This window comes from Paroedura picta, chromosome 12 (assembly GCF_049243985.1).
Source record: "Paroedura picta isolate Pp20150507F chromosome 12, Ppicta_v3.0, whole genome shotgun sequence".
Lineage (NCBI taxonomy): Eukaryota > Metazoa > Chordata > Lepidosauria > Squamata > Gekkonidae > Paroedura > Paroedura picta.
In genome coordinates, this window is record NC_135380.1 from 39,394,811 (window position 1) to 39,420,452 (window position 25,642).

The window sequence follows — 25,642 nt, forward strand, 5'->3', positions numbered from 1 at the left end:
ATTGTTGAGATGACAAATTATTTGATTTGGTTAATGTTCGCATATGTGTGTTTGTGTGCACTCTCAGTGTGCTTTTGCAGCTGGATTTCCCTGTGTGAAACAGGAAAATCCACTTCTGAAGTGCATTGGAAGTGCACACAAGATGCACATCTGGATATGCATCACTATAATGGAAGTCCTATAGAAGCGTGGACAGCAACAGAAATATGTACAGGACATGTATACTGGCCCCAACCTGGTGGAATGAGCTCCTGGGTGAGCTGTGGTCCCTGTGGGAGCTTTCCACATTCTGTAGGGCCTGCAAAATGGAGCTCTTCTGCCAGGTTTTGGTTGAGGCTAGGTCAGTGAGGAAGATCACTGGAAGATCACCCCCCACCCAGGGTTGGTGTTAGCATTTCGGCATTGCCAGCTAGACCCCTTCCCGATAGTGGGTATCAGTCTTCAGTGCGGGACTTATTTTATTTATCTCCTCTTTGCTGTGCATTTTATATTGTATCAGTATGTCCTTTTATGGGGGTTTTAATGGGATTTTTAATGAGGACCTTACGACCCGCCATTGTATAGGAGTGGCGGGATATAAATTGCATAAATAAATAAAAATAAATGTAGGCGACAGCTATAAAAGACATATCCCCCTGTGTACTGTGTGCCCATCCACACAGAGACTCATCAGAAGGGTGTGGAATGGGACCCTTGTTATGGCAACGTGATCAGGGAACAGAACCCTTTGGTACCGGTCACATTCAGGGCAACACTTTGCACCTTGATGTCCAAATTTTACATAGAAGCTGTCCCAAAATCTTTTCAGTACCACAAGGGTGGAGGGAGCCCCAAGAGCCAATGAGATCTATTAGCTCTTGGCTCCATGCTGAAAATATATAGCCTCTTCTGTCATTTAAACAAAACCTATTTTGAGCTGGCAAAGGCTTTAAGGGGGGAAAAGGTTCTCAGGGGGAGCTGTCGTTGCATCCTTCCGGTGACCGAGTTCGACAAAGGGCGAGTGAATGATTCAGAATAAAGCTACTGTAACACTTCACAAAAGAAATACCTTTTATCTTTGGCCATTGTCTCCCACTAGGAGACATGGTGGCTCTTTGTACATGTACACAGAACTCTTTCTCTTTCTCACTCTCGCTGATTCTTTTCTCTCTTTTTTTGGCACCTGCATAGCTGAAATCGTTACAATTAAATACAGGAAATCTGATTTTTTTTAAAAGAAGAAGAAACCGTTTCTGCACCTTTTGTATTTTTTTCCACCCGCGTAGGTTGTTGCTGAATCCTACCAAGCAACACCTCTGAGGAATCTCATGTTCTGACCCTGTTTCATGGGTAGAGGAATAGCAAACATGCCCGACAGTTTTATACAACTGCTTGAACGGTTTTCTTTCCAATTTCCAACAACAAAGACTCCTTCTCTCTCTCCCCCCCCTCCACTTTGTATATTAATTACATTTTACAAATTTTCATATTTTTTTTAAATCTCTCTTTCTTTTATCTTCTTTTTTTGTTTGTTTGTTTGTTTGTTTTTACAGCAAAAAGGTGAGTCACCAAGTACATAAAAGTCTGGGTTAGCAGAGTTTGGCTGTCATCTGGTCTGACTGTTTGAGGATTTCGGTGTTGTACAGATCCAGGGCGTGGTTTACTCGGATGATCTCGCTGTTGGTCAATTTCAGGCGGTGCTTCAGCATACAGGAGAAGAGATCCAGCTGGGGCTTCCCCGGTGCTACGGGAGGCGCCAGTCGGTTGATTCGGTCCCGTATATCCAGTAGCAAGAGCATGACCGAGGAGGAAGAATAGAACTGCCCGCCTTGCGTGTACGACTGGTTGACCTGCTGCACTGCGCTGCGCAGTAGATCCGCGTTGAATCGCAAGCTGTACCCGAACACCTGAATGTCTGAGATCTTGATGTAGAACTGACGCTTGCTGGGGTCGGAAAGGTCCACGGGCCCTTGGCCGGTGTCGTTGCGCATCAGGGAAGGCAGCCGAGTTCGGCTGCGCAGGTAGATGTGGACAGTCTCAAAAAATGTTTTCCACCGGTTTCCCAGAAGGAGGGTCCAGTTATAGCACTGGCTGTTCTGCAGGCGGATCTTCTCCCAGCGTGGGTAGCCGTACTCGCCGAAGGGCATGTTCCAGCCCTCAGAGTGGCTACCACTGAACGGGTTGACGTAGACAAAGAACATGGGATCCAGGCTGCTGTTGCGCATTTGGCAGATGCGCATGGAGATGCCAATCACCATGTGGATGAAGTCCATCCGGTTCTTGTTGCTCTTCAAGGTGAGGGACATGCGTTTGCGCCATCGGGGGTCAAAGAAGGTGTCCAGGCGGATCTCGTTGCTGATGAAAGTGGTATGGACGTACAGACGGGAGTCCATCTTTTGCAGGAGGTACTTTAGCTCCAGGTCTTGGAAGTCCAAGTCTGTCTCGAAGCTGATGAACTGCTCACTACGCTCCGAGTCCACGTTCTGCGGCTCGCACCGGCCTCGAGAGAGACGGTAGCCCTTGTTGCAGGAGCCACAGAGGGAGATGTTGGCCAGGCTGCACATGGCACAGCTGTTGTTGCCTCCGATGATGCATGGAATGGGTCGCTGGCACAGGCTGGTGCTTCCATGGCAGACACAGCTCCGCTGGCTCTCCAGGAAGGTCCCCCAGAATCCGTTCTCATTGCAGTACAGCAGGGACTGGACACGGGACAACCATTGCTGTATTGTCCTGCAACAAAGAAATGAAGGGAAATCAGTGGCACGTGCCTAAAGATGGGAACCCCAGGCATTAACCCTACATTGTAAGGCTATCAAGGAGCATGACCACAAGAACACAGGAGCACTAGGAGATTCACCAATTTCACTGTATGGAAGGTCACCTGCTCTCCCTTGTTGCACACTGTCCAGCAGCTTTTATTTAGAGGTCCTGACTCTGAACATGGAAGTCTCATTTAACCATCAAGGATCACTCAAAATGCCCACTCAAAAGCTGCTTCAGAGCTGTATCTGACCCAATGAAATGCCTTTGCTAAACTAACTGGTGTGTGCAAGGTAATGCCATAAGTCTACCTATAATACCCTCTATAGTCATCGCTGGCCTTTTAAGTAGGGACACAGCATTTGGTATCTTCAGATGATTTTTTTTTCAGAACCATGGAACATGCACTGGCCTCTCTTCCATGAATTTGTTCAACCTCGCCATTGGCGATCGCCATATCAATGGGCAGCACTATGTCAAGACACACCATTTGCTTGTCTGAAACCAGCCTGCCAATTTAATCTGGCACCTCCAAGTTCTTATATGTTGAGAGGTGGAAGAAGAAGAAGAAGAAGAAGAAGAAGAAGAAGAAGAAGAAGAAGCAGCAGCTGTTTTTTTCTATCCAAAGGAGTCTCAAAGTGGCTTACATTCGCCTTCCCTTTCCTCTCCCCACAACAGACACCCTGTGAGGTGGGTGAGGCTGAGAGAGCCCTGATATCGCTGCTCAGTCAGAACAGCTTTATCAGTGCTGTGGCGAGCCCAAGGTCACCCAGATGGCTGCATGTGGGGGAGTGCAAAATTGAACCCGGCATGCCAGATTAGAAGTCCACACTCCTAACCACTACACCAAACTGGCTCCCCCTCTGTCTGTTTTCTTTTCATTGTTCATGATTTTAAACAAAAAATTACTGCTCAGTCAACTTGAAGAAAACCTATGACGACTTCATAGGGTTTTCGAAGCAAGAGACGTTCAGAGGTGGTTTTTCCACTGCCTGCCACTGCATGGCAACCCTGGACTTCCTTGGTGGTCTCCATGACCTTATACATCTTGATACTCACCCCTTAGTGGTCTTTCCTCTGCACAGTCTCCCTTGTAGGTCCCCTATCCAAGTTGCAACCCTTCACAGCTTCAAGGATCAAATGACAATGGACTATACCAAATAATTCCACATTGCCTGCAGCTACCCAAGATCCTTTGAATGGAATTTGAACCTGAGACTTTTTGCATGGACAACTTATGCTCTACTGTTGAGTAGAGCATAACTCTACATTACTTACTCCATCTAACTCTACATTAGAGTTAGAACTCTACATCCATCTAACTCTGGCTCACTAGACGTTCTTGAGGGTATCAGACAGAGAAAGGCATTTCCCACTAGCTATAATCTTGGTGGCAGACTATGAATATGCAGAGAAAGCAAAGCACCAGATCCTTAAAGAAATAAAATAGTTTTATTTGGAAGAGAAACAACTATGTATAGAAAGAGAGAGAAAGATAGAAATCTAACTCTCTAGCTAGCTGTTGCCTGCAGTCATTCGTCGGTTATTCAACCACTGTTCCCGGAGGCAAGCAGAGAGGAAGTGTGGTCAAAAAGCAGGAAGTCTCCAGATGAGCCAATGAGGACAGTGGAGGAGATACTTTGAAAACCATCAGAAAGTTCTTATCCTATCTATGCTAATTATCCATCTCCTACAGTGCCCCCTGCAGAATACCCTTTATATTATGCATACTGCAGATCTTGCATATGCCAACAAATTTGAAGAAGAAGAATAGTTGGTTCTTATATGCCTCTATTCTCTACCCGAAGGAGGCTCAAAGCGGCTTATAGTCACCTTCCCTTTCCTCTCCCCACAACAGACACCCTGTGAGGTGGGTGAGGCTGAGAGAGCCCTGATATTACTGCTCGGTCAGAACAGTTTTATCAGTGCCATGGCGAGCCCAAGGTCACCCAGCTGGGTGCATGTGGGAAAGTGCAGAATCAAACCCAGCATGCCAGATTAGAAGTCTGCACTCCTAACCACTACACCAAACTGGTTCTCCTGTAACTTGAGATGCTGGGGATTGAAGCTGGGGTGTTCAGCATATAGAGTTTCTCCTAAGCTCTGGCCCCAGTGGCGTCGTAGGATGATGGTAAGCCACGCTGATAGAGCCTGATGCCTTTTATGTACAACACTGGTTTGATTTCTGCAGACCTTTGAATCCTATTCTGTGGGGCATTCAATCTAGCTCTCCTTTTGCTTAAGCCTGTCTTACTTCCAAGGCAGTTCTTTCCATCAGCAGCCCTCCTGTTCCCGGAAAGAAAAGCTGTGTGTGTGTGTGTGTGTGCGTGGGGGGGGGGATCCTTTCCGCTCCTCAGCTATTCAATCTCTTTCACTCCCACAACTTCTCAGCCTGCCTTGCTGCAAATGATGCCCGGTGCCCCACTTCAGAAATCTCACAAACAGGTCAGCACAACAAAACCATTCCTCATTGGTCTCCCTTTTCATCAAAGCCACCTCTCATTTTGTCTTTTTTTGTCTGTGATTAGCTTCATTTGGTGCACTTGTTTTGCAAACAGAAATCATAGGTGCAAAGAAAAAGGAAGGAGAGAGCTTCGTAGATTTGGACTCGCACCTTTTGGAACCATTCAAATTGGCTGAGCACAACTTTCTTTTCCGGCACTCGGCTCTATTCTGCTTCATTTCCGGAAGGGCAGCTGAGTGTCAACACGTTCCTTTAGGCTATAATTGAATATAGAACATACTATTTCTATTAGGCCTTTGTGAATGGGACAGAAAGCCTCATGCTGTTAATATAACCACTCCATCTTTTCAAAGCCGGTGGCACATATTAAATGCTGCTGTCTCAGTCAGGGCTTTCACACAGCCAAAATTGCCCCGGTATGGGGCCGTCCTGGCTCTAATTTCATGCTAGGTGTATGAGGCAAGCTCTCCCATCAGAAGGGTGACAGTGATGGAGGTTTGGAAGTGGGTGGCAGAAGGAGTTCTGCGGGAGAAATGACTCTTTTGCCACTCAATAAAAGAAGGCATTTTGTCTGTGTAACATCTGTGGCTCCTGCATCCCAGCATCCTTTGCACAGAGGAGCCAGGTGAGGTCGCTAGCAGGTTGGCCCTTTGGGGGACCAATTGCAGCTTCAGGAAGCTAAAGGAACATCCTGGGATTCAGTCACACAACTCATTGTTAGCATGCAGAAAATCACAAATTTTATACCTGGCAGAATTCAAATAGTTGGGAAATGTCTCACTCTGCTTTCAACCTGGGAGACCTGCTGCCAGTCAGGGTAGACAATACTGAACTAGATGGATTGATTATCTGACTCAGTATCTAGCAGCATTTGCTGCTTGTTCTTAGGTGCTGAATTTTCCTGTATCAAACCATAGATCACCTGCAGCGTAATCCTAGCTAGCCTACCTTATGGCAGGGGTAGTCAACCTGTGGTTCTCCAGATGTTCACGGACTACAATTCCCATGAGCCCCTGCCAGCATTTGCTGGCAGGGGCTCATGGGAATTGTAGTCTGTGAACATCTGGAGGACCACAGGTTGACTACCCCTGCCTTATGGGTTCTGATCCTGAGACTCCATATCACCATCCCTAGCTGTGTTACACTGAGTACATTTGGTACATGTAACTTGAAGTTGTACATTCTTACTAACAGGCCAAGGTCTTTCCAATTCATGCATCCAGAAACCTTTTAACTGGAGATGCTGGCAGCTGGATGTGGGATTTTTCCCATGAGTGGCAAAATATGCACTTTGTCACTCAGCTATGTCCTGTGAACTCTCTTTGCGCCATTTTTGACCCATTTTCCTCTCCATGTGCTGCGCACATCACATAATTAATACTGATTCCATCTGCTGCAGCCCATAATGTGCAAGATCGATGCTTGACTTCCATTCCCCACCGGCTCACTGCTGGGGTGAAGTCCTCATGTACATAATGGGATATACTTTTGGTGCACGCACAGAGGAAGCTCAGCTATAATGTGCATCTTCATCCCCTCCTTACATTGCTTTCCCTCCATTTCCCTGAAATTATTTATTATGTTTACAGTTTGAGTTCTAGGCCGCCCCTCCCCATGAGCGGCCTAGGGGTGGCTCACAACACACGAACAACGTTAAAGCCAGCTTATAATTATGAAACCTTTTAAAATGCTTAATCTTCATCATCGGCCTTGCAGCCCCTGTGTCTCTCCAATCAATTTGTCTACAGCATGCTTGCTCAACCAGTGTTTTAGGAAACCCTGGGGTTTCTTGATGGTCCTGGAAGGGTTTCCCAAATGGGTGGGAGTTAAATAATTTAAAATATATATTTTTAAATTTTGTTAAAATTTTATCCAACACTATGACCATATGTGGTCATGTTGGCCTCCCCCACAATCCCAAAATGGCCAATAATGGGCCTGGAGAGGATGGGGAGGGGAGGGGCCCCGGGTGCGTGTGTCCACAGCTTTGCATCCCAACCATATTCTGCATGATCGTGCCACTTCTGAGGTTTCTTGAAGCCTGAAGAACGTTTCAGAGGTTTCTCAAGGGTCAAAAAGTTGAGAAAGTCTGCTCTACAGTCATGGTGGATTCCACAGGTTCACGGGAAACTGGTGTGGAAGATGAAAAAGAAACTGAAGGGCATGGGAAAAGAGAGTGTCAGGGAGGGAGGCCCATTGTTGTTCTTCATTCACACTGGCCTCAACTGTAGACCTGGTGGGAAACTGCTGTTTAGCAGACCCTGGGGAACTCTGTTAGTTCCATCAGGGCCTGGTTCTCTCCTTGTTCCACCAGGCAGGAGCCAGGGCTTTTCTGGGGCCAAGGATCACCAACAAGTTGGTGTTATTTGAGTGTAAAGCTCTTCTGGGGGCATACACATATGCAGAGCCCAAGCCATGTAAAGTCTTAAAGTTGACACCTTGAACTTGACTCGGAACCCTACCGATACTTAATGCAGCTGACACAAGGTAGGTTGAATATGGGTCCTTCAAGGTGTCCTCGAGAAGACCTGCTCAGCCACATTTTCAACAAGCAGTAACACTGGATCAAATCCAAGGGTAGGCCAGCATAGAGCAAACTACAGGAAACCAGTTTGCAGGTCAGCATCACATAGATCAGGGGTAGTCAACCTGTGGTCCTCCAGATGTTAATGGACTACAATTCCCATGAGCCACTGCCAGCGAACGCTGGCAGGAGCTCATGGGAATTGTAGTCCATGAACATCTGGAGGACCGCAAGTTGACTTCCCCTTACATAGATCACTGTGGCCAGATGAGTTGCTAGTAGCTCCACCTGGTGGAGATGGTAAAATGTCTGGAGTGCTACATTCATGACTAGCATATCCATAGAGTGGGAGGCATCAAAAATCACTCCCAGGTTCCTGATGGAATGGATTGTCCCTTTCCCACTCCCCTTTAATGCTTCCATTTTCTCTGTGTTGCCTTGTGCAATCCTCCTTCCTCAGCCAGCCCCTTCTTCAGCTCCTCAGCTCCTTCCTTAGCCAGCTTGGTGTAGGTCAGCCAGCTTAGTGAAGTGGTTAGGAGCGCTGACTTCTAATCTGGCAAGCCGGGTTTGATTCCCCACTCCTCCACATGCCACCAGCTGGGTGACCTTAGGCTCACCACAGCACTGGTAAAGCTGTTCTGGCCGAGCAGTAATATCAGGACTCTCTCAGCCTCACCTCCTTCACAGGGGAGAGGAAAGGGAAAGCGATCATAAACCACTTTGAGACTCCTTCTGGTAGAGAAAAGCAGCACATAAGAATCAACTCTTCTTCTTCAGTAATATCAAGGCTCCCTCAGCCTCGCCCACCTCACAGGCTATCTATTGTGGGGAGAGAAAAGAGAAGGTGGCTGTAAGCCGCTTTGAGACTCCTTCTGGTAGAGAAAAGCAGCATATAAGAATCAAGTCTTCCTCCTCTTCTTCATCTGCCATTAGTTACACTGTGGTGAAATCACACCTCTGCCTCCACCATCTTGCCTTCCTCAACTGCCAATTTAATTTGGACTCATAAAGAGATCTTGAGAAGAGTAGCGATATTTCTAAATTCCCCTCCCATTATGACTTATTGGTAGTCTGCTTTGAAATTGTCTCTTGTTTTGATTTATTATCTGTTTTATTGCTGGTGTCACTGAGAGCCTCTTTGGGAGATGTGGTGCCGGATTATAAATAGTTTTAAAATTAAAAATTGCTTCCTGGATTTTGTACTTCTGAATTCCCCGGTCTTGTTTCTGCAGTGCAGCTGATGCGTCAAGGATCCACCAGCGTTCCATTTTTTATTTCCAGAGTCTTGTGCATGCCGTGTCCTGCAGCTACCAATTATCTCAGTTCATTTACATCTTGTCTCCATATCTTTTCCTTTAATCTACACACATGTATACTTTGAAACACATTGCCAAAAAAAAAAAAAAAGCAAGCAATCAGGGTGTGACTGTTGTACCAGGATTCTTTTTCGGTGCGGTGTTTTCACCGTAAGGCAATAGAAAAAAAGGATCCTAATATATATATATATATATATATATATATATATATATATATATATATATATATATATATATATATATATATATATATATATATATATATATATATATATATATATATATATATATATGCATGTGTGTGTTAATTCCCACCCTTCCAGGGCTGTCAAGAAACCCCAGGGTTTCACAAAAGCCTGGCTGAGAAAGCCTGCCATTAGGGAATAGAACAGGGGTGGGCAAACTGTGGCCCTCCAGATGTCCATGGACTACAATTCCCATGAGCCCCTGCCAGCATTCGTGAATGCTGGCAGGGGCTCATGGGAATTGTAGTCCATTGACATCTGGAGGGCCACAGTTTGCCCACCCCTGGAACAGAATGTTCACTCCTGGTTCATACTCTTCAGGACTTGGGTTGGATCTTAGGAAGGAAATGTTTCTGTAAGTCTGCTAAGGACTGTCCAACAGGGAGTTTTTAGGTCAACGTAGTCTGGACTGTTTGTCTTTGTTTGTCTTTGCCCAGCTGCCCCCCCCCCCAAAACCCTGTGTTGGTACAAATGCAGAATGACAAACAAGGAGGGGAGGTTAGAATGATAATATGCCTGTTGGTGCTGACTTAAACAAATCAGGCGCACCACTCATTCAAAAACTCGCCTGCCGGACTACATTTCGTCCCATTTCCCTCCGATTTTGATAGCGCTCGCCGGAGAGTTTCTTTCTGCCTGGCTGGGTTATTTTTTTCCCCTCTTTCCCTCTTCCAAATAGAAGTGAAATGCTAAAGACATATTTATCTAAAAGCTTTAGAAGAGCACGCTTGGTTGGAGCTACGCTAGGTGCCTCTCCCCAGCCTTTTCTCTCTAAGGTGATGAATCAAAAAGAATACACATATGATTTCTCCCCTTCCCTTCTCTCCCCCCCCTCCTTCCCTTCAGAAGTCAAGTTTGTTTACAGCAACTTAATAAAACGGGCGAGATAGGCGAGGCGCTCCGGGAAGGGGACGCGGACGATAAAAAATAATTAACCTTGAAAATAAATATCTTGCCCTCCTTCTCAGAAGCCCTGTGAAATCCTGGAGAGTTAGAAGGGGGTGGGCAGAATGACTGCTGGGGAACGGCACTGGCCGTAGGGTGGAAGAACCTGGGAGTTAGTCATTGGAGCCTTGTTTATTCCCTTGTGCACCTCATTCTCTTGTGCACAACAGTTTTTTTCTGGGGAAGAGGAGCCATTTAACGCAGGGGGGGGGTGTCATTCTGAGGAGCGGTAAACTACGGCCCTAAATATGTCCATGGACTACAATTCCCATGAGCCCCTGCCAGCATTTGCTGGCAGGGGCTCATGGGAGTTGCAGTCCATGGACATCTGGAGGGCCGCAATTTGCCCACCCCTGGTGTAAGGTGTCCCAGGGGTGCTGATTGTGGCCTGTCGGTGATCTGACAGCAATGATAGCACTCAGAAAGTGCCAGAAAGAAGAAGAGTTGGCTTTTATACCCCGCTTTTCACAACTCAAAGGTGTCTCAAAGCAGCTTATAATCACTTACCCTTCCTCTCCACACAGCAGACACCCTGTGAGGTAGACGGGGCTGAGAGAGAGCTCTGAAAGAACTGTGACTGGCTCAAGGTCACCCAGATGGTTCCATGTGGAGGAGGAGTGGGAATTGAATCCAGTTCTCCAGATTAGAAGCTCCCACTCTTAACCATGACACTATGTTGGCAAGAGATACTATTGTGCAGTCGCTACGTGTGGCCACCTCCAAGATGAAGATCCAAGTTGGATTCACCACTCCCCCTCCATATGCAGCCAGCTGGGTCACCTTGGGCTAGTCACAGTTCTCTTGGAGCCATTCTTGGACAGCTGTTCCCTCAGAGCTCTCTCAGCCCCATCTCCCTCACAGTTTGTCTGTTGTGGGGAGCAGAAGGGAAAGAGTAGTCAAAAGCGAGTTATAAAAACAACAACAACAGCTCTTCTGCCACTCTCTGAACAAGAAAAAAAGGGGTGTGTGGAGTAGGTGGTGGTGACAGTGACTCTGAGGTGGTAGAGCAGTGACCAGGGGAGAGAAAAAGACCAAGGGCTGTCACTGCCACCAATTCCCTGGCAGGTGGTAGGGGGAGAAGAACAGATGGGTGGGTGGGCAGGCAGGGAGACCCAATGGCTTATGCCAGCCTTTCTCAACTTTTTAACTACTTTGAAACCCTTGAAACACTCTTCAGGCCTTGGGAAACCTCAATAATGGTGCAAAATATGGCTGGGAAGTAGAGCTGTGTACATGTCCTCCCCTTCCCATTCCTTCCAGGCCCAACACTGGCCATTTTCTTCTTCATAACCATATATGGTCGTATCACCCAGCTTGTCATAGTGGTTAGGAGTACAGACTTCTAATCTGGCGAGCCAGGTTTGATTCCGTGCTCCCCCACATGCAGCCAGCTGGGTGACCTTCGGTTTGTCACAGCCCTGATAGTGCTGTTCCTACTGAGCAGTAGTATCAGGGCTCTCTCAGCTTCACTCATCTCACAGGGTGTCCCATCTCACAGGGGAGAGGAAGGGAAGGCGACTGATTGTAAGCCACTTTGAGACTCCTTCGCGTAGAGAAAAGCGGCATATAAGAACCAACTCTTCTTAAATGTTTGACAATTTTTTAAAAAAATATATTGAAATTAATTAATTCCTAACCATTTGGGAAACCCTTGCAGGGCCATCAAGAAACCCCAGTGTGTCACAAAACCCTGTTTGAGAAAGCCTGGAGTATGCTGTTAGCAACACAATTAGGGGGGAAGGAGCTGTTAATGCCCCCCCCCCAAGAGCTGGAGAGTGGGTAAGCCTGGTGAGCTTGCTGCTAGAGGAGGGGAAAGCAGCAGTGATAGCATGGCTGGGGTGTGGACTCTCTGGCCGACAAGCTGTCCCACTGCTATAAGTGTTCCCATTACTATAAGCAATGCCTGCAGCTTTAATAAAGAGATGTCCTCAGGGGGGAACTGCAGGGACTTGAAGGATAAGAGCTGGGTTTTTTGGGGTTTTTTAAAAAATACTTGGCTTACAAAACACCTTTTCTTTCTTTTCCTTGCAATAGGCACCCTGTAAGCCAATTGGGACTGAGAGAGCTCTGAGAGAACTGCTCTGTGACAACAGCCCTGAGAGAACTGTGATATGCCCTAGGTCAACCAATTGGCTGCATGTGGAGGAAGAGTGGGGAATCAAACTCTGTTATCCAGATTAAAGGCCACCACTCTTAACATCTAAACCAAGCTGGCACTCCTGCAAGGGACTTGCAAGGAACACCTTATTTCCCCTCAGTATTGTCAGCCTTCAAGCCTTGGTTTCTGTCAGTGAAAGGATGGGAGAAGGGGCAGGGCTCCCTTCAAGGCTATTTCAGCCTTGAGGGAGGACTCATGGGAAGGGCAGTTCTTACAGCAAAGCACCCTGCTTTGGAGGGTGGACTCTATGACATTTACTCTGTTCTGATCCAAACTTTCCCTCCCCAGGTGCCATCCATTTGCCGTTGGCCACCCCACTTCCACCTGGTGTTATGCAGACAGCCATGGTTTGATTGGGGCTCTCTTTAATGAAACTGCTCTGCGGAGGAAGTGAAATATTATGTTCTCCTTCCAGGATGTGCTTTCAAAGCAGACACTTTCCAGAAAGGAACGGCCTGGCTTCAAACCCCCACAGACTTAGAACCCCGTGGTGAGCAATGGAAATGCTGGGCAGGGGTTGTGTCTTAATAGCTGTAGTTAGTTTCTTAGTTGATGTTCAGACGTTTGTCCCATTAGGGAGGCCGTAGTCTATTGTGTTAAAGATCCTGCCTCGCGTCGTCTCCTTGCCTGCCTATAAAATAAAAGCAGACTAATATAGGGCAGATCTCAGTGGGTGATTTTTCCCCCTTGTGCTGTTTATTTATAAGTCCTGAAAATCTACAGGAAGTCCCCTAGCCTGATGTAGCATTCATTCTCTCTGTCCCCCCTGCCCTGAGTGGTGTCTCTTTTCCAAAACTTTGCCCCCACCCAATATTTACAGCCTATATTCAAGGAAAAGGGAACCAGATAAAAGAAACAAAAGGGAAAGAATAAAGAAAAATCAGCCACACAGTGAGAACAGAGCACACAAGCCCTACAAAGGGATGATGAGATGCAGCAAACCCAAAACCATGTGCACATTTTTTTTAAGGCTTGGGAACGTCTTACAATGTGGCAGCTCTGATTTTCAAAGATCATTTGCCTTCTTTCTAATAGGAAGGATCATGTCTATCCACATTAGCTATATCCCACTTTTCTGTTTCAGGGGTGGGGGGATATCCAGGTGCTTAACAACGTAGAAAAGGCTTTTCCAAATTAGTAGAAAAGGCCTTTCAGATTCCTTGTTTTCCTCTCCTGCTGACTGGCTGGCAGCTGGTGTAAATATATGATGGGGGTCCCAGGCCTTGTTGAATGTGGGGTCTCTCAGGGATTTGGAGAATGTGGAGTGGGAGCTCCTATGAAATAGCTGCTGGGGTGTGGACAACCACAAACAGCTGCCAAGGGAACTGTCACCAGTCACAGAATGCTGGGGAGTCCCAAGCCAAGTCTCCTTCTGGGATGGAAGCATCTAATTATGAAGGATTGCTCCCTACCGTCAAAAGATGATGCATTTCGGTTTCTTCTGAAGCAGTGAGTTAGAGGAAAGCCAAGACTGGCTCCTTGCTTTGGGGAAGAAGAGAAGAGCTGGGGAGTTGTACCCCGCTTTTTACTACCCGAAGCATCTTATAATCACCTTTCCTCTCTCCACAGCACATACCCTGAGAGGTTGGTGGGGCTGAGAGAGCTCTGAGAGAACTGTGACTGGCCCAAGGTCACCCGACAGGTCCTATGTGACTCAAAGTGGCTTACAAACACCACTCACTCCCCTCCCCACAACAGACACCCTGTGAGGTAGGTGAGGCTAAGAGAGCTCTGAGAATGGTGACTGGCCTCATGAGTCCCAGAGGGCAGTTTAAGCGTCACCTGCCATTTCTCTCCCCACTCATGGAAGAAGAAGAAGTAGAAGAAGAAGAGTTGGTTCTTATATGCCACTTTTCTCTACCTGAAGGAGTCTCAAAGCGGCTTACGGTCATCTTCCCTTCCTCTTCCCACAACAGACACCCTGTGAGGGAGGTGAGGCTGAGGGAGCCCTGATATTACTGAAGAAGAAGAAGAGTTGGTTCTTATATGCCACTTTTCTCCACTTGAAGGAGTCTCAAAGCAGCTTACAATCCCCTTTCCCTTCCTCTTCCCACAACAGACACCCTGTGAGGGCGGTGAGGCTGAGAGAGCCCTGAGATTACTGCTCAGTCAGAGCAGCGCTATCAATGCTGTGGCGAGCTCAAGGTCACCCAGCTTTGTTGGGTGCTTCAGTTCAGACCAACATGGCGCTTTTGGTGCTTCAGACCAACATGGCGACCGACTGCCATCTCTCCTCCATAGAGTCCCTTTGTAGTTCAGATTCCTTTACAAAGTGGTATACAGGCTGCCTACAGGAAACAAATAACCCCTGGGAAACAGTGTGCCTATGGCCACCTTACAGTGAACCTAGGCAGATTGTAAGTGGGTGGGCAGAAGGGGCTGTGTCAGTGCTTGGCTCTTGTGGCCCTTTCTTGCATGCCCTTGAACCAATCACCACTTTGGGGTCGGGAGGTGAATTCCCTCCAGGCCAAACTGGCCGGCAATTCTGTTTCTTGGGGGGGGGGCATCATTTGGGCATGGAAGTGTGGTCACTGTGGGTGGGCAGGTAGTTGTGAATTTCCTGCATTCTGCAGGGGGCTGAACTAGATGACCCTGGAAGTCCCTTCCAACTCTATGATTGTATTCCATGATTCTATGCTTCTGTGAGTGCTTACTCTCTGCCACAACACCTAAATGCCTGGTACCTTTCTCTAGGCAGCTGGTGATTTGGGTTGTGCCGACACCGGACGCTAAGGCCAAACAGCTTGCGGGCGGTACGCTGGATCTTCTGGCGTTGGGCCTCCATGGAGCTCTGCAGGAGTTTGTAGCGGTTCTGGAGGTCCCAGTCATTCCCCCAGTGCTGGTGGATGCTCCCGATGGTCAGGAAATGGTTGTTAGGTAGCCTCTTCATGAATGATTTAAACTCATCTGTGGAAACATGTGGACCAAATTTGAGAAGGAGGGAATTCAAACTGGTATCCTTTGGTTTTCTAGCTTTAAAATTTTAAAGACCCAGAAACTTTCTTTCCCCTGTCACTTACCTGAGTTCTCCAGGTCTTTGTAGGCCTCTGTCCAAGACTTGGCCATGTTGGCCAAGGTGTATTCCATGATCTGAATGTCAGTGATGGGGCAGTTGCACTGGGGGAATTCGTCTGCACATTGGCAGCCGCACTGGCTATCTTGGCAGATGTATTCTCCCTCCCCATTGCACATGATGTAACTCAATGCTGACTGCACAAATTTCTCTTGTAAATATTGTGGGAAGATGACCTGGAGACCTAGCAGCAAACCACAAAGAGAGAGAAAACAGGTGTGTACAGGTTTATACATTTTTTAAAAAAGGTTCATTAGCATTAGCAACTGCAGAAGATGACAAGAAGGATTATAATTTTGCCAATTTCTTCTTTCGGAGTCATAAGCAAGGAAGCGAGGACACAAGCAACTGAGCACAACACGGCATGGATGCTCTCGAGCCGAAAACCTCATTGCATCTGCCAGTTTGGATAAGGTCATGCCATGAGGCACTGTGGTACAAAGCCCCAGAAGGCGCGTGTTAGAATGTCAAACGGGAACAGAAATAAAGAGAGAGCTCCTGGCTCAAACGCTTGCCGTTCTCATTACAGAATTTCTACCAATTCAGGAGGACATACAAAGGTGTCCTTCAACCTTAAAGCAGGGATGAAGAGCCAAGGATGACCATCTAAGCCAGGGGTAGTCAAATTGCGGCCCTCCGGATGTCCATGGACTATAATTCCCATGAGCCCCTGCCAGCAAACGCTGGCAGGGGCTCATGGGAATTGTAGTCCATGGACATCTGGAGGGCCCCAGTTTGACTACCCCTGCTGTATAGGCTCAGGCAAGTTCACAGTGATAAAACACATTCAATGAAATCATCAGATACAATGATGAAATTAAAATTAAGTACAATTCTAAAAACCCACTTCACACCCTCGGCCAACTACCCCAGATTTGAAGACAGGGAGCCAAGGAGGAGGAGCTGAAGGGGGCCGCATGAAACTTCTAACTGCCCTGGTCTCAACCAGACATCTGGTGGAAGAGTGCCTTTTGCAGGCCCTGTGGAATTTGGACAGCTCCATCTGGGGCCTGGATCTCAACAAGCAACTTGTTCCACAACGTTAGAACTAGGGTTGAAAAGGCCTAGTCAAGACCAGGTGCACGTCCTTGGGGGTAGGGAGCACCAGCAAATTCATGTTTGCAGAGCGGATGGGAAAGGCCATTACACAGAGCCCAGACCGCACAGGGCTTTAAATAATATAGCCTTTTGCCTGTCTTGAATCGGTTCTAGCTTTCTGTCTGGGCAACTTGTGATCCTAAGAAGAGCACTGCTGGATCAGAACAAAGGTTAGTCTACCCTAAAATCCATGACTGACCAATCAGATATCCTCAGAAGCTCCCAAGCAGTGCATATTGTCCAACACCCCCCCACACACACATACACACACACTTGCTGAATTTCAGCAATGGCTATACAGAAATATACTGCCTCTGAATGTGGAAATTCAGAAAGGCCATTACACAGAGCCCAGAACGCACAGGGCTTTAAATAATATAGCCTTTTGCCTGTCTTGAATCGGTTCTAGCTTTCTGTCTGGGCAACTTGTGATCCTAAGAAGAGCACTGCTGGATCAGAACAAAGGTTAGTCTACCCTAAAATCCATGACTGACCAATCAGATGTCCTCAGAAGCTCCCAAGCAGTGCATATTGTCCAACACCCCCACACAAACACATACACACACACTTGCTGAATTTCAGCAATGGCTATACGGAAATATACTGCCTCTGAATGTGGAAATTCAGACCTCAAAAGCAAAACAGGGTCACCCCTGGTTAGTATTTCAATGAGAGACTTCTAAGAAATTTCAGAGTTGCTATGCAGAGGGAGGAAATAGCAAAACCACCCCTGTTTGTCTCTTACCTATGGAGTCCCATTAGTCTGTTGGCAGAGTTTGAGTATGCAGAGAAAGTGGGAAAACAGGCTGCTTAAAGAATAAAATAGTTTTTTGTATTCACAAGAGAAAGAAGAGAGATGAGACCTAACCATCTAGTTAGCTGTTGTCTGCAGTCATTGTTCCATTCATAGCTAGCTAGATGGTTAGGTCTCTTCTTTCCTATTTCTATGCATAATTGCCTCTCCTTTGCCTTTCAAAGCTATCTACTTTATTTCACAGCCTGAATGTTCATTCTGGGCTCATAACCCTATTGGCAGAGTTTAAATATGCACATAGTGTGAAACAACAGGCTGCTTGAAGAATAAAATAGTTTTTTTTTTAATTCAGAAGAGAAACAATTATGTATTGAGAGAGGAGAGAAGAAACCTAACAACATCAGCTCTAATGAGATCCCTTTCTATCGCCCAAGTCATCAACCACATGTGGCAGCAAATTCCATGAATTCCATCTCTACCGCAAAATAAAGTCCCTTTTCTTGCCTGTCTTGACTGGGCTGCTGATCCATTTTATTGGATGACTCCCCATTCTAGAGCAAAGAGCAAAACATCTCTATTTTCTCCCTGCCATGTACTATTTTACAGCCCTTTCAATTTTATAAACCGATAAACAGATGTCTTCTACCAATCCTGCTCTTTTGCATCCTGCTGGCTCACTGTACCCAAAGATTGCAAACCGGTATATACTCTTTGATAAACTGACTGCAACTGAACTTCCCACAGTTATTGTTGTTAGTTGTGAAGTCGTGTCCGACCCATCGCGACCCCATGGACAATGATCCTCCAGGCCTTCCTGTCCTCTACCATTCCCTGGAGTCCATTTAAGTTTGCACCAACTGCTTCAGTGACTCCATCCAACCACCTCATTCTCTGTGGTCCCCTTCTTCTTTTGCCCTCAATCGCTCCCAGCATTAGGCTCTTCTCCAGGGAGTCTTTCCTTCTCATGAGGTGGCCAAAGTATTTGAGTTTCATCTTCAGGATCTGGCCTTCTAAGGAGCAGTCAGGGCTGATCTCCTCTAGGACTGACCGGTTTGTTCATCTTGCAGTCCAAGGGACTCGCAAGAGTCTTCTCCAGCACCAGAGTTCAAAAGCCTCAATTCTTTGACGCTCGGCCTTCCTTATGGTCCAACTTTCGCAGCCATACATTGCAACTGGGAAGACCATAGCCTTGAGTAGAAACACTTTTGTTGGCAGGATGATGTCTCTGCTTCGATAAACTGACTGCAACTGAAGTTCCCAGGATATGTCTACCAAAAGAGACTCAGAGGCATTTTGCATATAATATCATTTCCTCTACCAGTGTACAGGGCCACTTGTGAAGTAGCTTTCCCACTGCTTTCACCTGGAGGCATTCATTGCAGGTTTTCTAGCACATGCCTTTCTAGCGTACCTTTCTCATGGGCCACAGAGTCTGGCTGGAAAAGCAAATGTTTCAAGGTCAGTGGGAAAAGCCTACAGCTGCCTCTTCTGCTGTGTCAAAGCATGTGCCTTGTGGCTTGCACAAACTGAACAATGCGCACACATGCACAGAGCTGGCATCATTCTGTGACTGCCAGTGTTGTGCTCAAGTCTGTGGCTTCTGACCAGGCAGCCCCAGGCCCCCTTGGATTCACAGCTGTTTCTTCCTACCTGATAAGTTCTGCTTGTCAGACCCTGTCAGTTTGCAATGCACACAAGGACAGTGAGACCGGATCGCAGGGGAAGCAAACTCTGCCCAAGCACCTCAGCCCAGTTGTCTTTTCCTTGTCATCCCGGTCTGGGATTTCAGGCCGACAGATAACGCAGCTTAAAGCTTGAACGGAACTGGCGAACTGCAGCATAATGGAGGCACGCAGGTCAGTCGCCCATCTGCTTGTGCTGCTGAGATGCTGGGTTGTGGTTTCTCAGAAGGCCGACAGCTCAGCGGAGTGGAAGGGAAGAGCTAACATGGAGAGCATTGCTGTGTGCCAAGGGGACAGGAGCACGGCGGTCTCCCCCCGTCACCAATAAGACCCCTCCAATGGGCAAGCCTGAACTTCTGGAGGAGGGTGTGCATGTGGATGATTTAGGGCAGGGGTAGTCAAACGGTGGCCCTCCAGATGTCCATGGACTACAATTCCCATGAGCCCCTGCCAGCGAACGCTGGCAGGGACTCATGGGAATTGTAGTCCATGGACATCTGGAGGGCCACCATTTGACTACCCCTGATTTAGGGGGAAAGCTTCCTTGGGCACCCTGTTACAGCCTAATCTAGCAGATGGTCTGAGATGCAGGAGAGCAGTGGTGCTTCGAAGAGGTGACAGGCATGTTGGAGGCTGAAACAAAGCGGGTCATTCTCTTTGGAGGGCTCTGTGTCCGGATTAGAGCTCCCTGCCCGACGGCTTCAGTTTTGTCTGACCTAGTTCTCAAGCAAGCAGGGAGCTGGGGCAGCTGTCAGACGTAATAAACATAACTTTGCAGCTGTTAGAGGGGAAACGTTTGGAACAGGGAAGAATGGGAAGGCGGGAGGGAGGGAAGGAGGGAGGTGAAGCCATGATAAGGAAGGAAGGAAGGAAGGAAGGAAGGAAGGAAGGAAGGAAGGAAGGAAGGAAGGAAGGAAGGAAGGAAGGAAGGAAGGAAGGAAGGAAGGAAGGAAGGAAGGAAAGTGGTGGCAACAACTGTTTATCTTCATAAACAAAACTATTTTATCCTATAGCCATCTTGGTGTAGTGGTTAGGAGTGTGGACTTCTAATCTGGCGAACCAGATTTGATTCCCCACTCCTCCTCCATGTGCAGCCAGCTAGGTGACCTTGGGCTCACCACAGCACTGAGGAAACTGTTATGACCGAGCAGTAATATCAGGGCTCTCTCAGCCTCCCCTACCACCACCACCACCTCCTCCTCCTCCTTCTCCTCCTCCTCCTTCTTCTTCCATTAAGCTGCCTCGTGCTCTGCTCATCTCTTTGCATATTTAGTAGTAGTCGATGAAGAAGACTTGGGTTTCATATCCAGCTTTTCACTACCAAGAGGAGTCTCAAAGCAGCTTAAAATCGTCTATCTTTCCTCTCATCACAACAGACACCCTGTGAGGTTTTAAAACTCACAAGCATTATCTCAAGCAATTGAGACTATCTCTACCTAAGTTGCTCCGAATCCAACCAGCTCTTCCTTGTTTTGATTGCTCTTATAGCTGGAATGTTTTTATCTTTTATAATATTTAAGTCATCAATGATTCTTTTATCTTGTTAATGCCAGATGTTTTTATGTACCTTGTAAATTGACTACTGGTCTAGTACCGTGATAATAAAGACTTGTATTGACACCCTGTGAGGGAGATGAGGGTGAGAGAACTGGGACTGGCCCAAGGTCACTCAGCTGGCTGCATGTGAAGGAGGAGTGGGGAATCAAATATGGCTTTCCAAATTAGAAGCTGCCACTTCTAATCACTACAGCAAGCTGTCTTTCTAGCTTTAAACTTAGCCACCATGCTGGTTAGAGTTGCCAGCTTCAGATTGGAAAATACCTGGATGATGTGAGGGTGGAGTCAGGTGGGTGGGATTTGTGACAGGGAGGGGCCAAAGTGCATACAATGCTATGGAATCCATCCTTCAAAGCAGCCATCTTCTCTGGATCTATTTTGCCTGGAGATGAACTGTAAAACCACGTCCCACCACAGGGGTTGGCATTTCTAACACCGGTGTTAAACTGTCCACACATAAGGATTCAGTGAAGAGAGAGAACTTTAAATATGCAGTCCTAAGTCCACAGGAGGAAGGGCAGGACACAAATTTTGAGCAAACTATCCTCCATAGAGCCTTCCTACCCGTTTGGGGAGCTGTCCATGACTCTCCTCGGTCTAGGGAAGCAAGTTGCATCCTGCTACATACAAATAATGTTGCTACTATTAAGGAAGAGTTGCCAGCACTGCTTAGCTTTCATTAAAGGGATCTGAGCCTGGGGGGATTCAGTCTTGAACCTGCTCTTGTTTTCGAAGTCAAATGCATCGGAAATCCTCCATTACACTGGGGGTGGGGGTGTCCTGCTTTTTGTACAGAGAATGGGATGTGTGCAGTTTGTGGCAGCTTTCTTCCCCTTCTGTCTCAATTCCTCCTGCCCTCCTTCTGCCTTACATGTGCACCTTGATAAAGCACTGAAAACAAAGTGAGACGGATGGGATCAAGTTTCCTGTGCTGCAGGGACTCCCAACTAGGCATCCGTGGACCCCCAAGGTTCAGTGAGAGCTCCAGAGGGTGTCCACGGCCTTTCTCCTCCTGCCTTAATGGACTCGGCCACTCGGGAACTGGATGCTTCCCTCGCTCCCCACCCCCTCCTGACCATGAGTGAGTTCCTTCATGGTTTCTGTGCCTTGGAGGGGGGGGTGGAGCCTGCACATTTACTCCTGTCTTAAACCCCCTCCTGTCTCTCCCTTCTCAGGCCTTCTTGAGCCTGTCTGTAAATGTGGGTGGTGATGTCCCTTCCAGGGGGCGTGGCAGGGAGGACATCCCTTCCAGGGCTCCTTGAAGCATGAAAAGTTATTTCAGGGTTTCCTCCTTGTTCAAAAGGTTGCTTTGGTGTGTCATTTCAGGGGTGCAACTTCTCAAACACTGCGCAAACAACATGGAAAGAATTGTTTTTAAGTACAGTCATACCACAGGCTCCTTTAAAAAGTGTTTTTTGACCACACAGCATTGTGGATCGGCCCAAAGCTAGGGAAAAGCCAGAGGGATATATGCTCCGTGGAAGCAAGAGAGGAAACAACAAACCAACCTGACTGCACATTTGTTGGCCGAGTTTCAATACGCAAAGGAGTGCAGCCCCCGGCTGCTTTGGAGAATAAAATAGTTTCATTATGAAGAGAAACAACTTTGTATGGAAAGTGGGGAGAGAAACCTAACTAACCGTCCGTTGTTCTGCATTCATTCTGCTCTGGAGGCAAGCAAGGAGGAAGTGTGCTCAAAGGAACAGGAAGTCTCCAATTGAGGCAATCAGGACAGTGGAGGAGACTATTTGGAGAAAAACAGTCAGGACATTCCTAGTCTAACTGTGCTACATACACGTCTCCTCCAGTGCCCCCTGCGGGATATTCTTCATGTCCTTTTAAATCATGCACCCTGTAGTGCAGAGCTTGCGTATCCCAACTACATTAACACCCAAGTTGGGCTAAAATGAATGTGATGGAACTGTCCTACAATCTGGGAGACCTGGTTTAACGTCCCTCTGAGTCATGCAGCCAATCACTTTCCCTTTCCCTAAACTACCCTACGGCACTGTTGTGAGGTCCAATAGGAAGGAAGAATGATGTCCATCCACCCCAGAGCTCTTTGGAGGAGGAGGGTGGTTTCTAAGGCAATGGCTAAAAGATATTCGGGGACGGGAGAAGCACCGCCCTCTGTTAATAAAACGGCAGTGACCTTTACAGCCTGTTTCAGCATTCTCAGTCTCTCTCCCCAATCTAGAAGGCGGCTCTCGGAATAATTAGCTAAGATCCTTGCCTTTCCTCTCCAGCTGCTTCACAAGGCCTCATTAAGAATTATTCACAGGGCTGCAGGTAATGGATCGTGACTCCGTCTCCTCTGATCTGATTAGCAGCCATGCGCAAGCCGCTGCCGAGAATTTGCGATTGGCTGTGGGTCAAAGGACTGTTTGGGGGAAAAGAGCAGCTTCTCTGGGGCACCAGGCATGCCAAAAGCCTCAGCCGCTGGCGGTTGTCCCTAAGTGGGCAAAAGGCAGAAATGATATGACCTGGCTTAGAAGAAAACATGTGCTTGGATGCCACCATCCCATATAGTAGGGGTGGACAAACTATGGTCCTCCAGATGTCCATGGGACTACAATTCCCATGAGTCCCTGCTGACAAGGGCTCATGGGAATTGTAGTCCATGGATGTCTGGAGAGCCACAGTTTGTTGACCCCTGCCATAAAGTGTGGACAGCTCTCCGCTGGGAAATACCAGGAGATGTTGGGGGGTGGTTGAGCTGGGAGTGGGCAGGATTTGGGACAGGAAGGGACCTCAGAGGAGTATAATTCTATGAAGTCAACCTCCAAAGCAGCCATTTCTTCCAGAGGAACTAATCTTTTTAGTCTGGAGATGAGCTATAATCCCAGGAGCTCTACAGGTCCCACCTGGGCACTGGCATCCCTAATTCCGTAACTGATAGGGGAAGAACTAGGAATCAGCATTGTACTGGAAATATCCCCAGATTTCTTGAGCCTACGGGCCTCCATGGAATTTCAACACATCAGGGTGAGTGCGGCCCCAGAATTGCTGACGCAAGAGGCAGACACAGCCATAAAACAGCTGCTGCAGCTTTCCTTGAGACATACAAAGAGGATCCTTGGGCTGTGGTTAGCAGATTCTGCCCAAGCAACTTTTGTTTTTAAAAAATCTGCACCATCAATCAGATCTCCAGTGCCCAAGAAGAAACCTCACCTATCCCCATGGACTTTCTAAAAGCACTTAACAGGCACCAGAAAAGGTGCCTCGCAAGCCAGCGTGGTCTAGTGGCTAGGAGTGCGGACTTCTAATCTGGCATGCTGGGTTCGATTCTGCACTTCCCCACATGCAGCCAGCTGGGTGACCTTGGGCTCGCCATGGCACTGATAAGGCTGTTCTGACTGAGCAATAATATCAGGGCTCTCTCAGCCTCACCCACCTCACAGGGTGTCTGTTGTGGGGAGAGGAAGGGAAGGAAATTGTAACCCACTTTGAGACTCCTTCGGGCAGTGAAAAGCAGGGCATAAAAATCAACTCTTCTTCTAATGTCTTGGTGCCCACCCATACCATGTTGGGGATCTCTGGTCTACGTCTGCCCACTGTCAGTTGCTGAATGCCATTATACTGGTGGTATTAAGCCAACCTGAACAGCTTCTCTCCCTTTCTGTGACCATGGTGCTCAAGTGCATTGGTAGTACACCAACTGAATGGAGGGCCAGTGTGCTGTATTGGTTAGTGAGTTGCATTAGGATCTGTGGATTCCTTGTCCAAAACCCCACACCACCATAAAGCATGCACAGGAATCTTAGCCCAATCTCTCTGTCTCTCTTATACACACACACACACACACACACAAACACAAAGCCTAACTTCACAGTACTGTTGGAAGGATAAAGGGGGGGGGGAGAAAAATTTATGCAGCTCTCTGAGTTCCCGGGAGAAAAAATGGGATAAAATGTACTAGATAGTATATTTCACCAGCTCTGTTCCTTTATAGTACCAAAATTATAGTTCTATGCCTCCATAATTCTGGTTGAACTGAGGAAATTTCTAACATTAATTCCAGAACTGGAGCATGGGAGCATTGATAAAATATGGCAAAATACATATTATCAGTGCAAACAAGCTCATCAATAATGTAAAGGGGGAAAAGATGCAAATAAACTTGAAAGGAAGAGAACGCTGGGAACAGATGTATGTTCTCTGGTTCAGAAATTAACCTTAGAAATTATTACGGGGAATGTGCACATTGGTGAAACGACACAACCAAAATACTGATAAGGTCACACTTCTGTTCTCAACTGAAGGGGCCTATTCTAGAAGTTTTGCAATACATCCATGCATGATGTTAAAGTAGAGGAGACGAACCCTTCGCACACACAAACACACCCTTTAAAAGGCCCTCCCAAAACATTGGGATTTGAACTTTCATTTCAGTCTTAACATAAGATCCCTGGTGTCTTGATCCCTGGAGATCCACTACCTCTTCTGACTCAAGAAAAAAAATGAAATTAATCCCTTCCCTCTGCATTGTTAAGAACTAGTAAAATGTTATTCTGAAGGTAGAAGTTCGACTTCTCTAGTCTTAATCCTGCCCTCCAGATCCAGCTCTGAGCTTCCAATTAGAGAACTGCAGAACATCCCAAGCCACTACCTGGAAATTGTTCAGACATAATAAGAAGAGAAGAAGAAGAAGCTGCCTTTTGCATCCCACTTTTCACTAACAGAAGTTGCCTTCCCTATGAGGTAGGTATCAGAAATGGTTAATTCTGCCATGCATTTATGTATCTATGTGTTCCCACCGAATACTGGAGCAAAGGGGCAGGCATGGGGCAACTGATATAAACTTGCATTAGCTATTGTTCTTTAGTCTTGGAAATGTATTGAGCAGGTTTACCCACATTTTACCAATAGACTTATCTTTGCACCAAGTCAAAGTCTGTTATTGTGTCAATCAGTGGCAACTCACAGTAAGTGGGGCTGAGAGGACTCTCAGAGAACTGCCCTGCAAGAACCGCTGTAAGAGAACTGGGACTGGCCCAAGGATACCCAGCTTGCTGCATGTGGAGGAGTATGGTATCAAACCCGGTTCTCCAGATTAGAGGCTGCTGCTCTTCACTGCTACACCAAAC

The 25,642-nt window shown here is 47.2% G+C and overlaps 1 protein-coding gene across 1 annotated transcript in view; it reads right to left on the minus strand.

Moving 5' to 3' along the window:
• Window positions 1-1,037: 1,037 nt before the first annotated feature.
• Window positions 1,038-25,642, minus strand: part of BRINP1 (BMP/retinoic acid inducible neural specific 1) — a 152,139-nt gene continuing 127,534 nt past the window's right edge. The window contains exons 6-8 of the mRNA XM_077305687.1: window positions 15,412-15,648; window positions 15,076-15,298; window positions 1,038-2,709 (exon numbers count right to left, since the gene is read on the minus strand). Coding sequence (XP_077161802.1) covers window positions 1,569-2,709; window positions 15,076-15,298; window positions 15,412-15,648 — 1,601 coding nt within the window. The 3' untranslated portion in view covers window positions 1,038-1,568. The remainder of the gene's footprint in view (window positions 2,710-15,075; window positions 15,299-15,411; window positions 15,649-25,642) is intronic.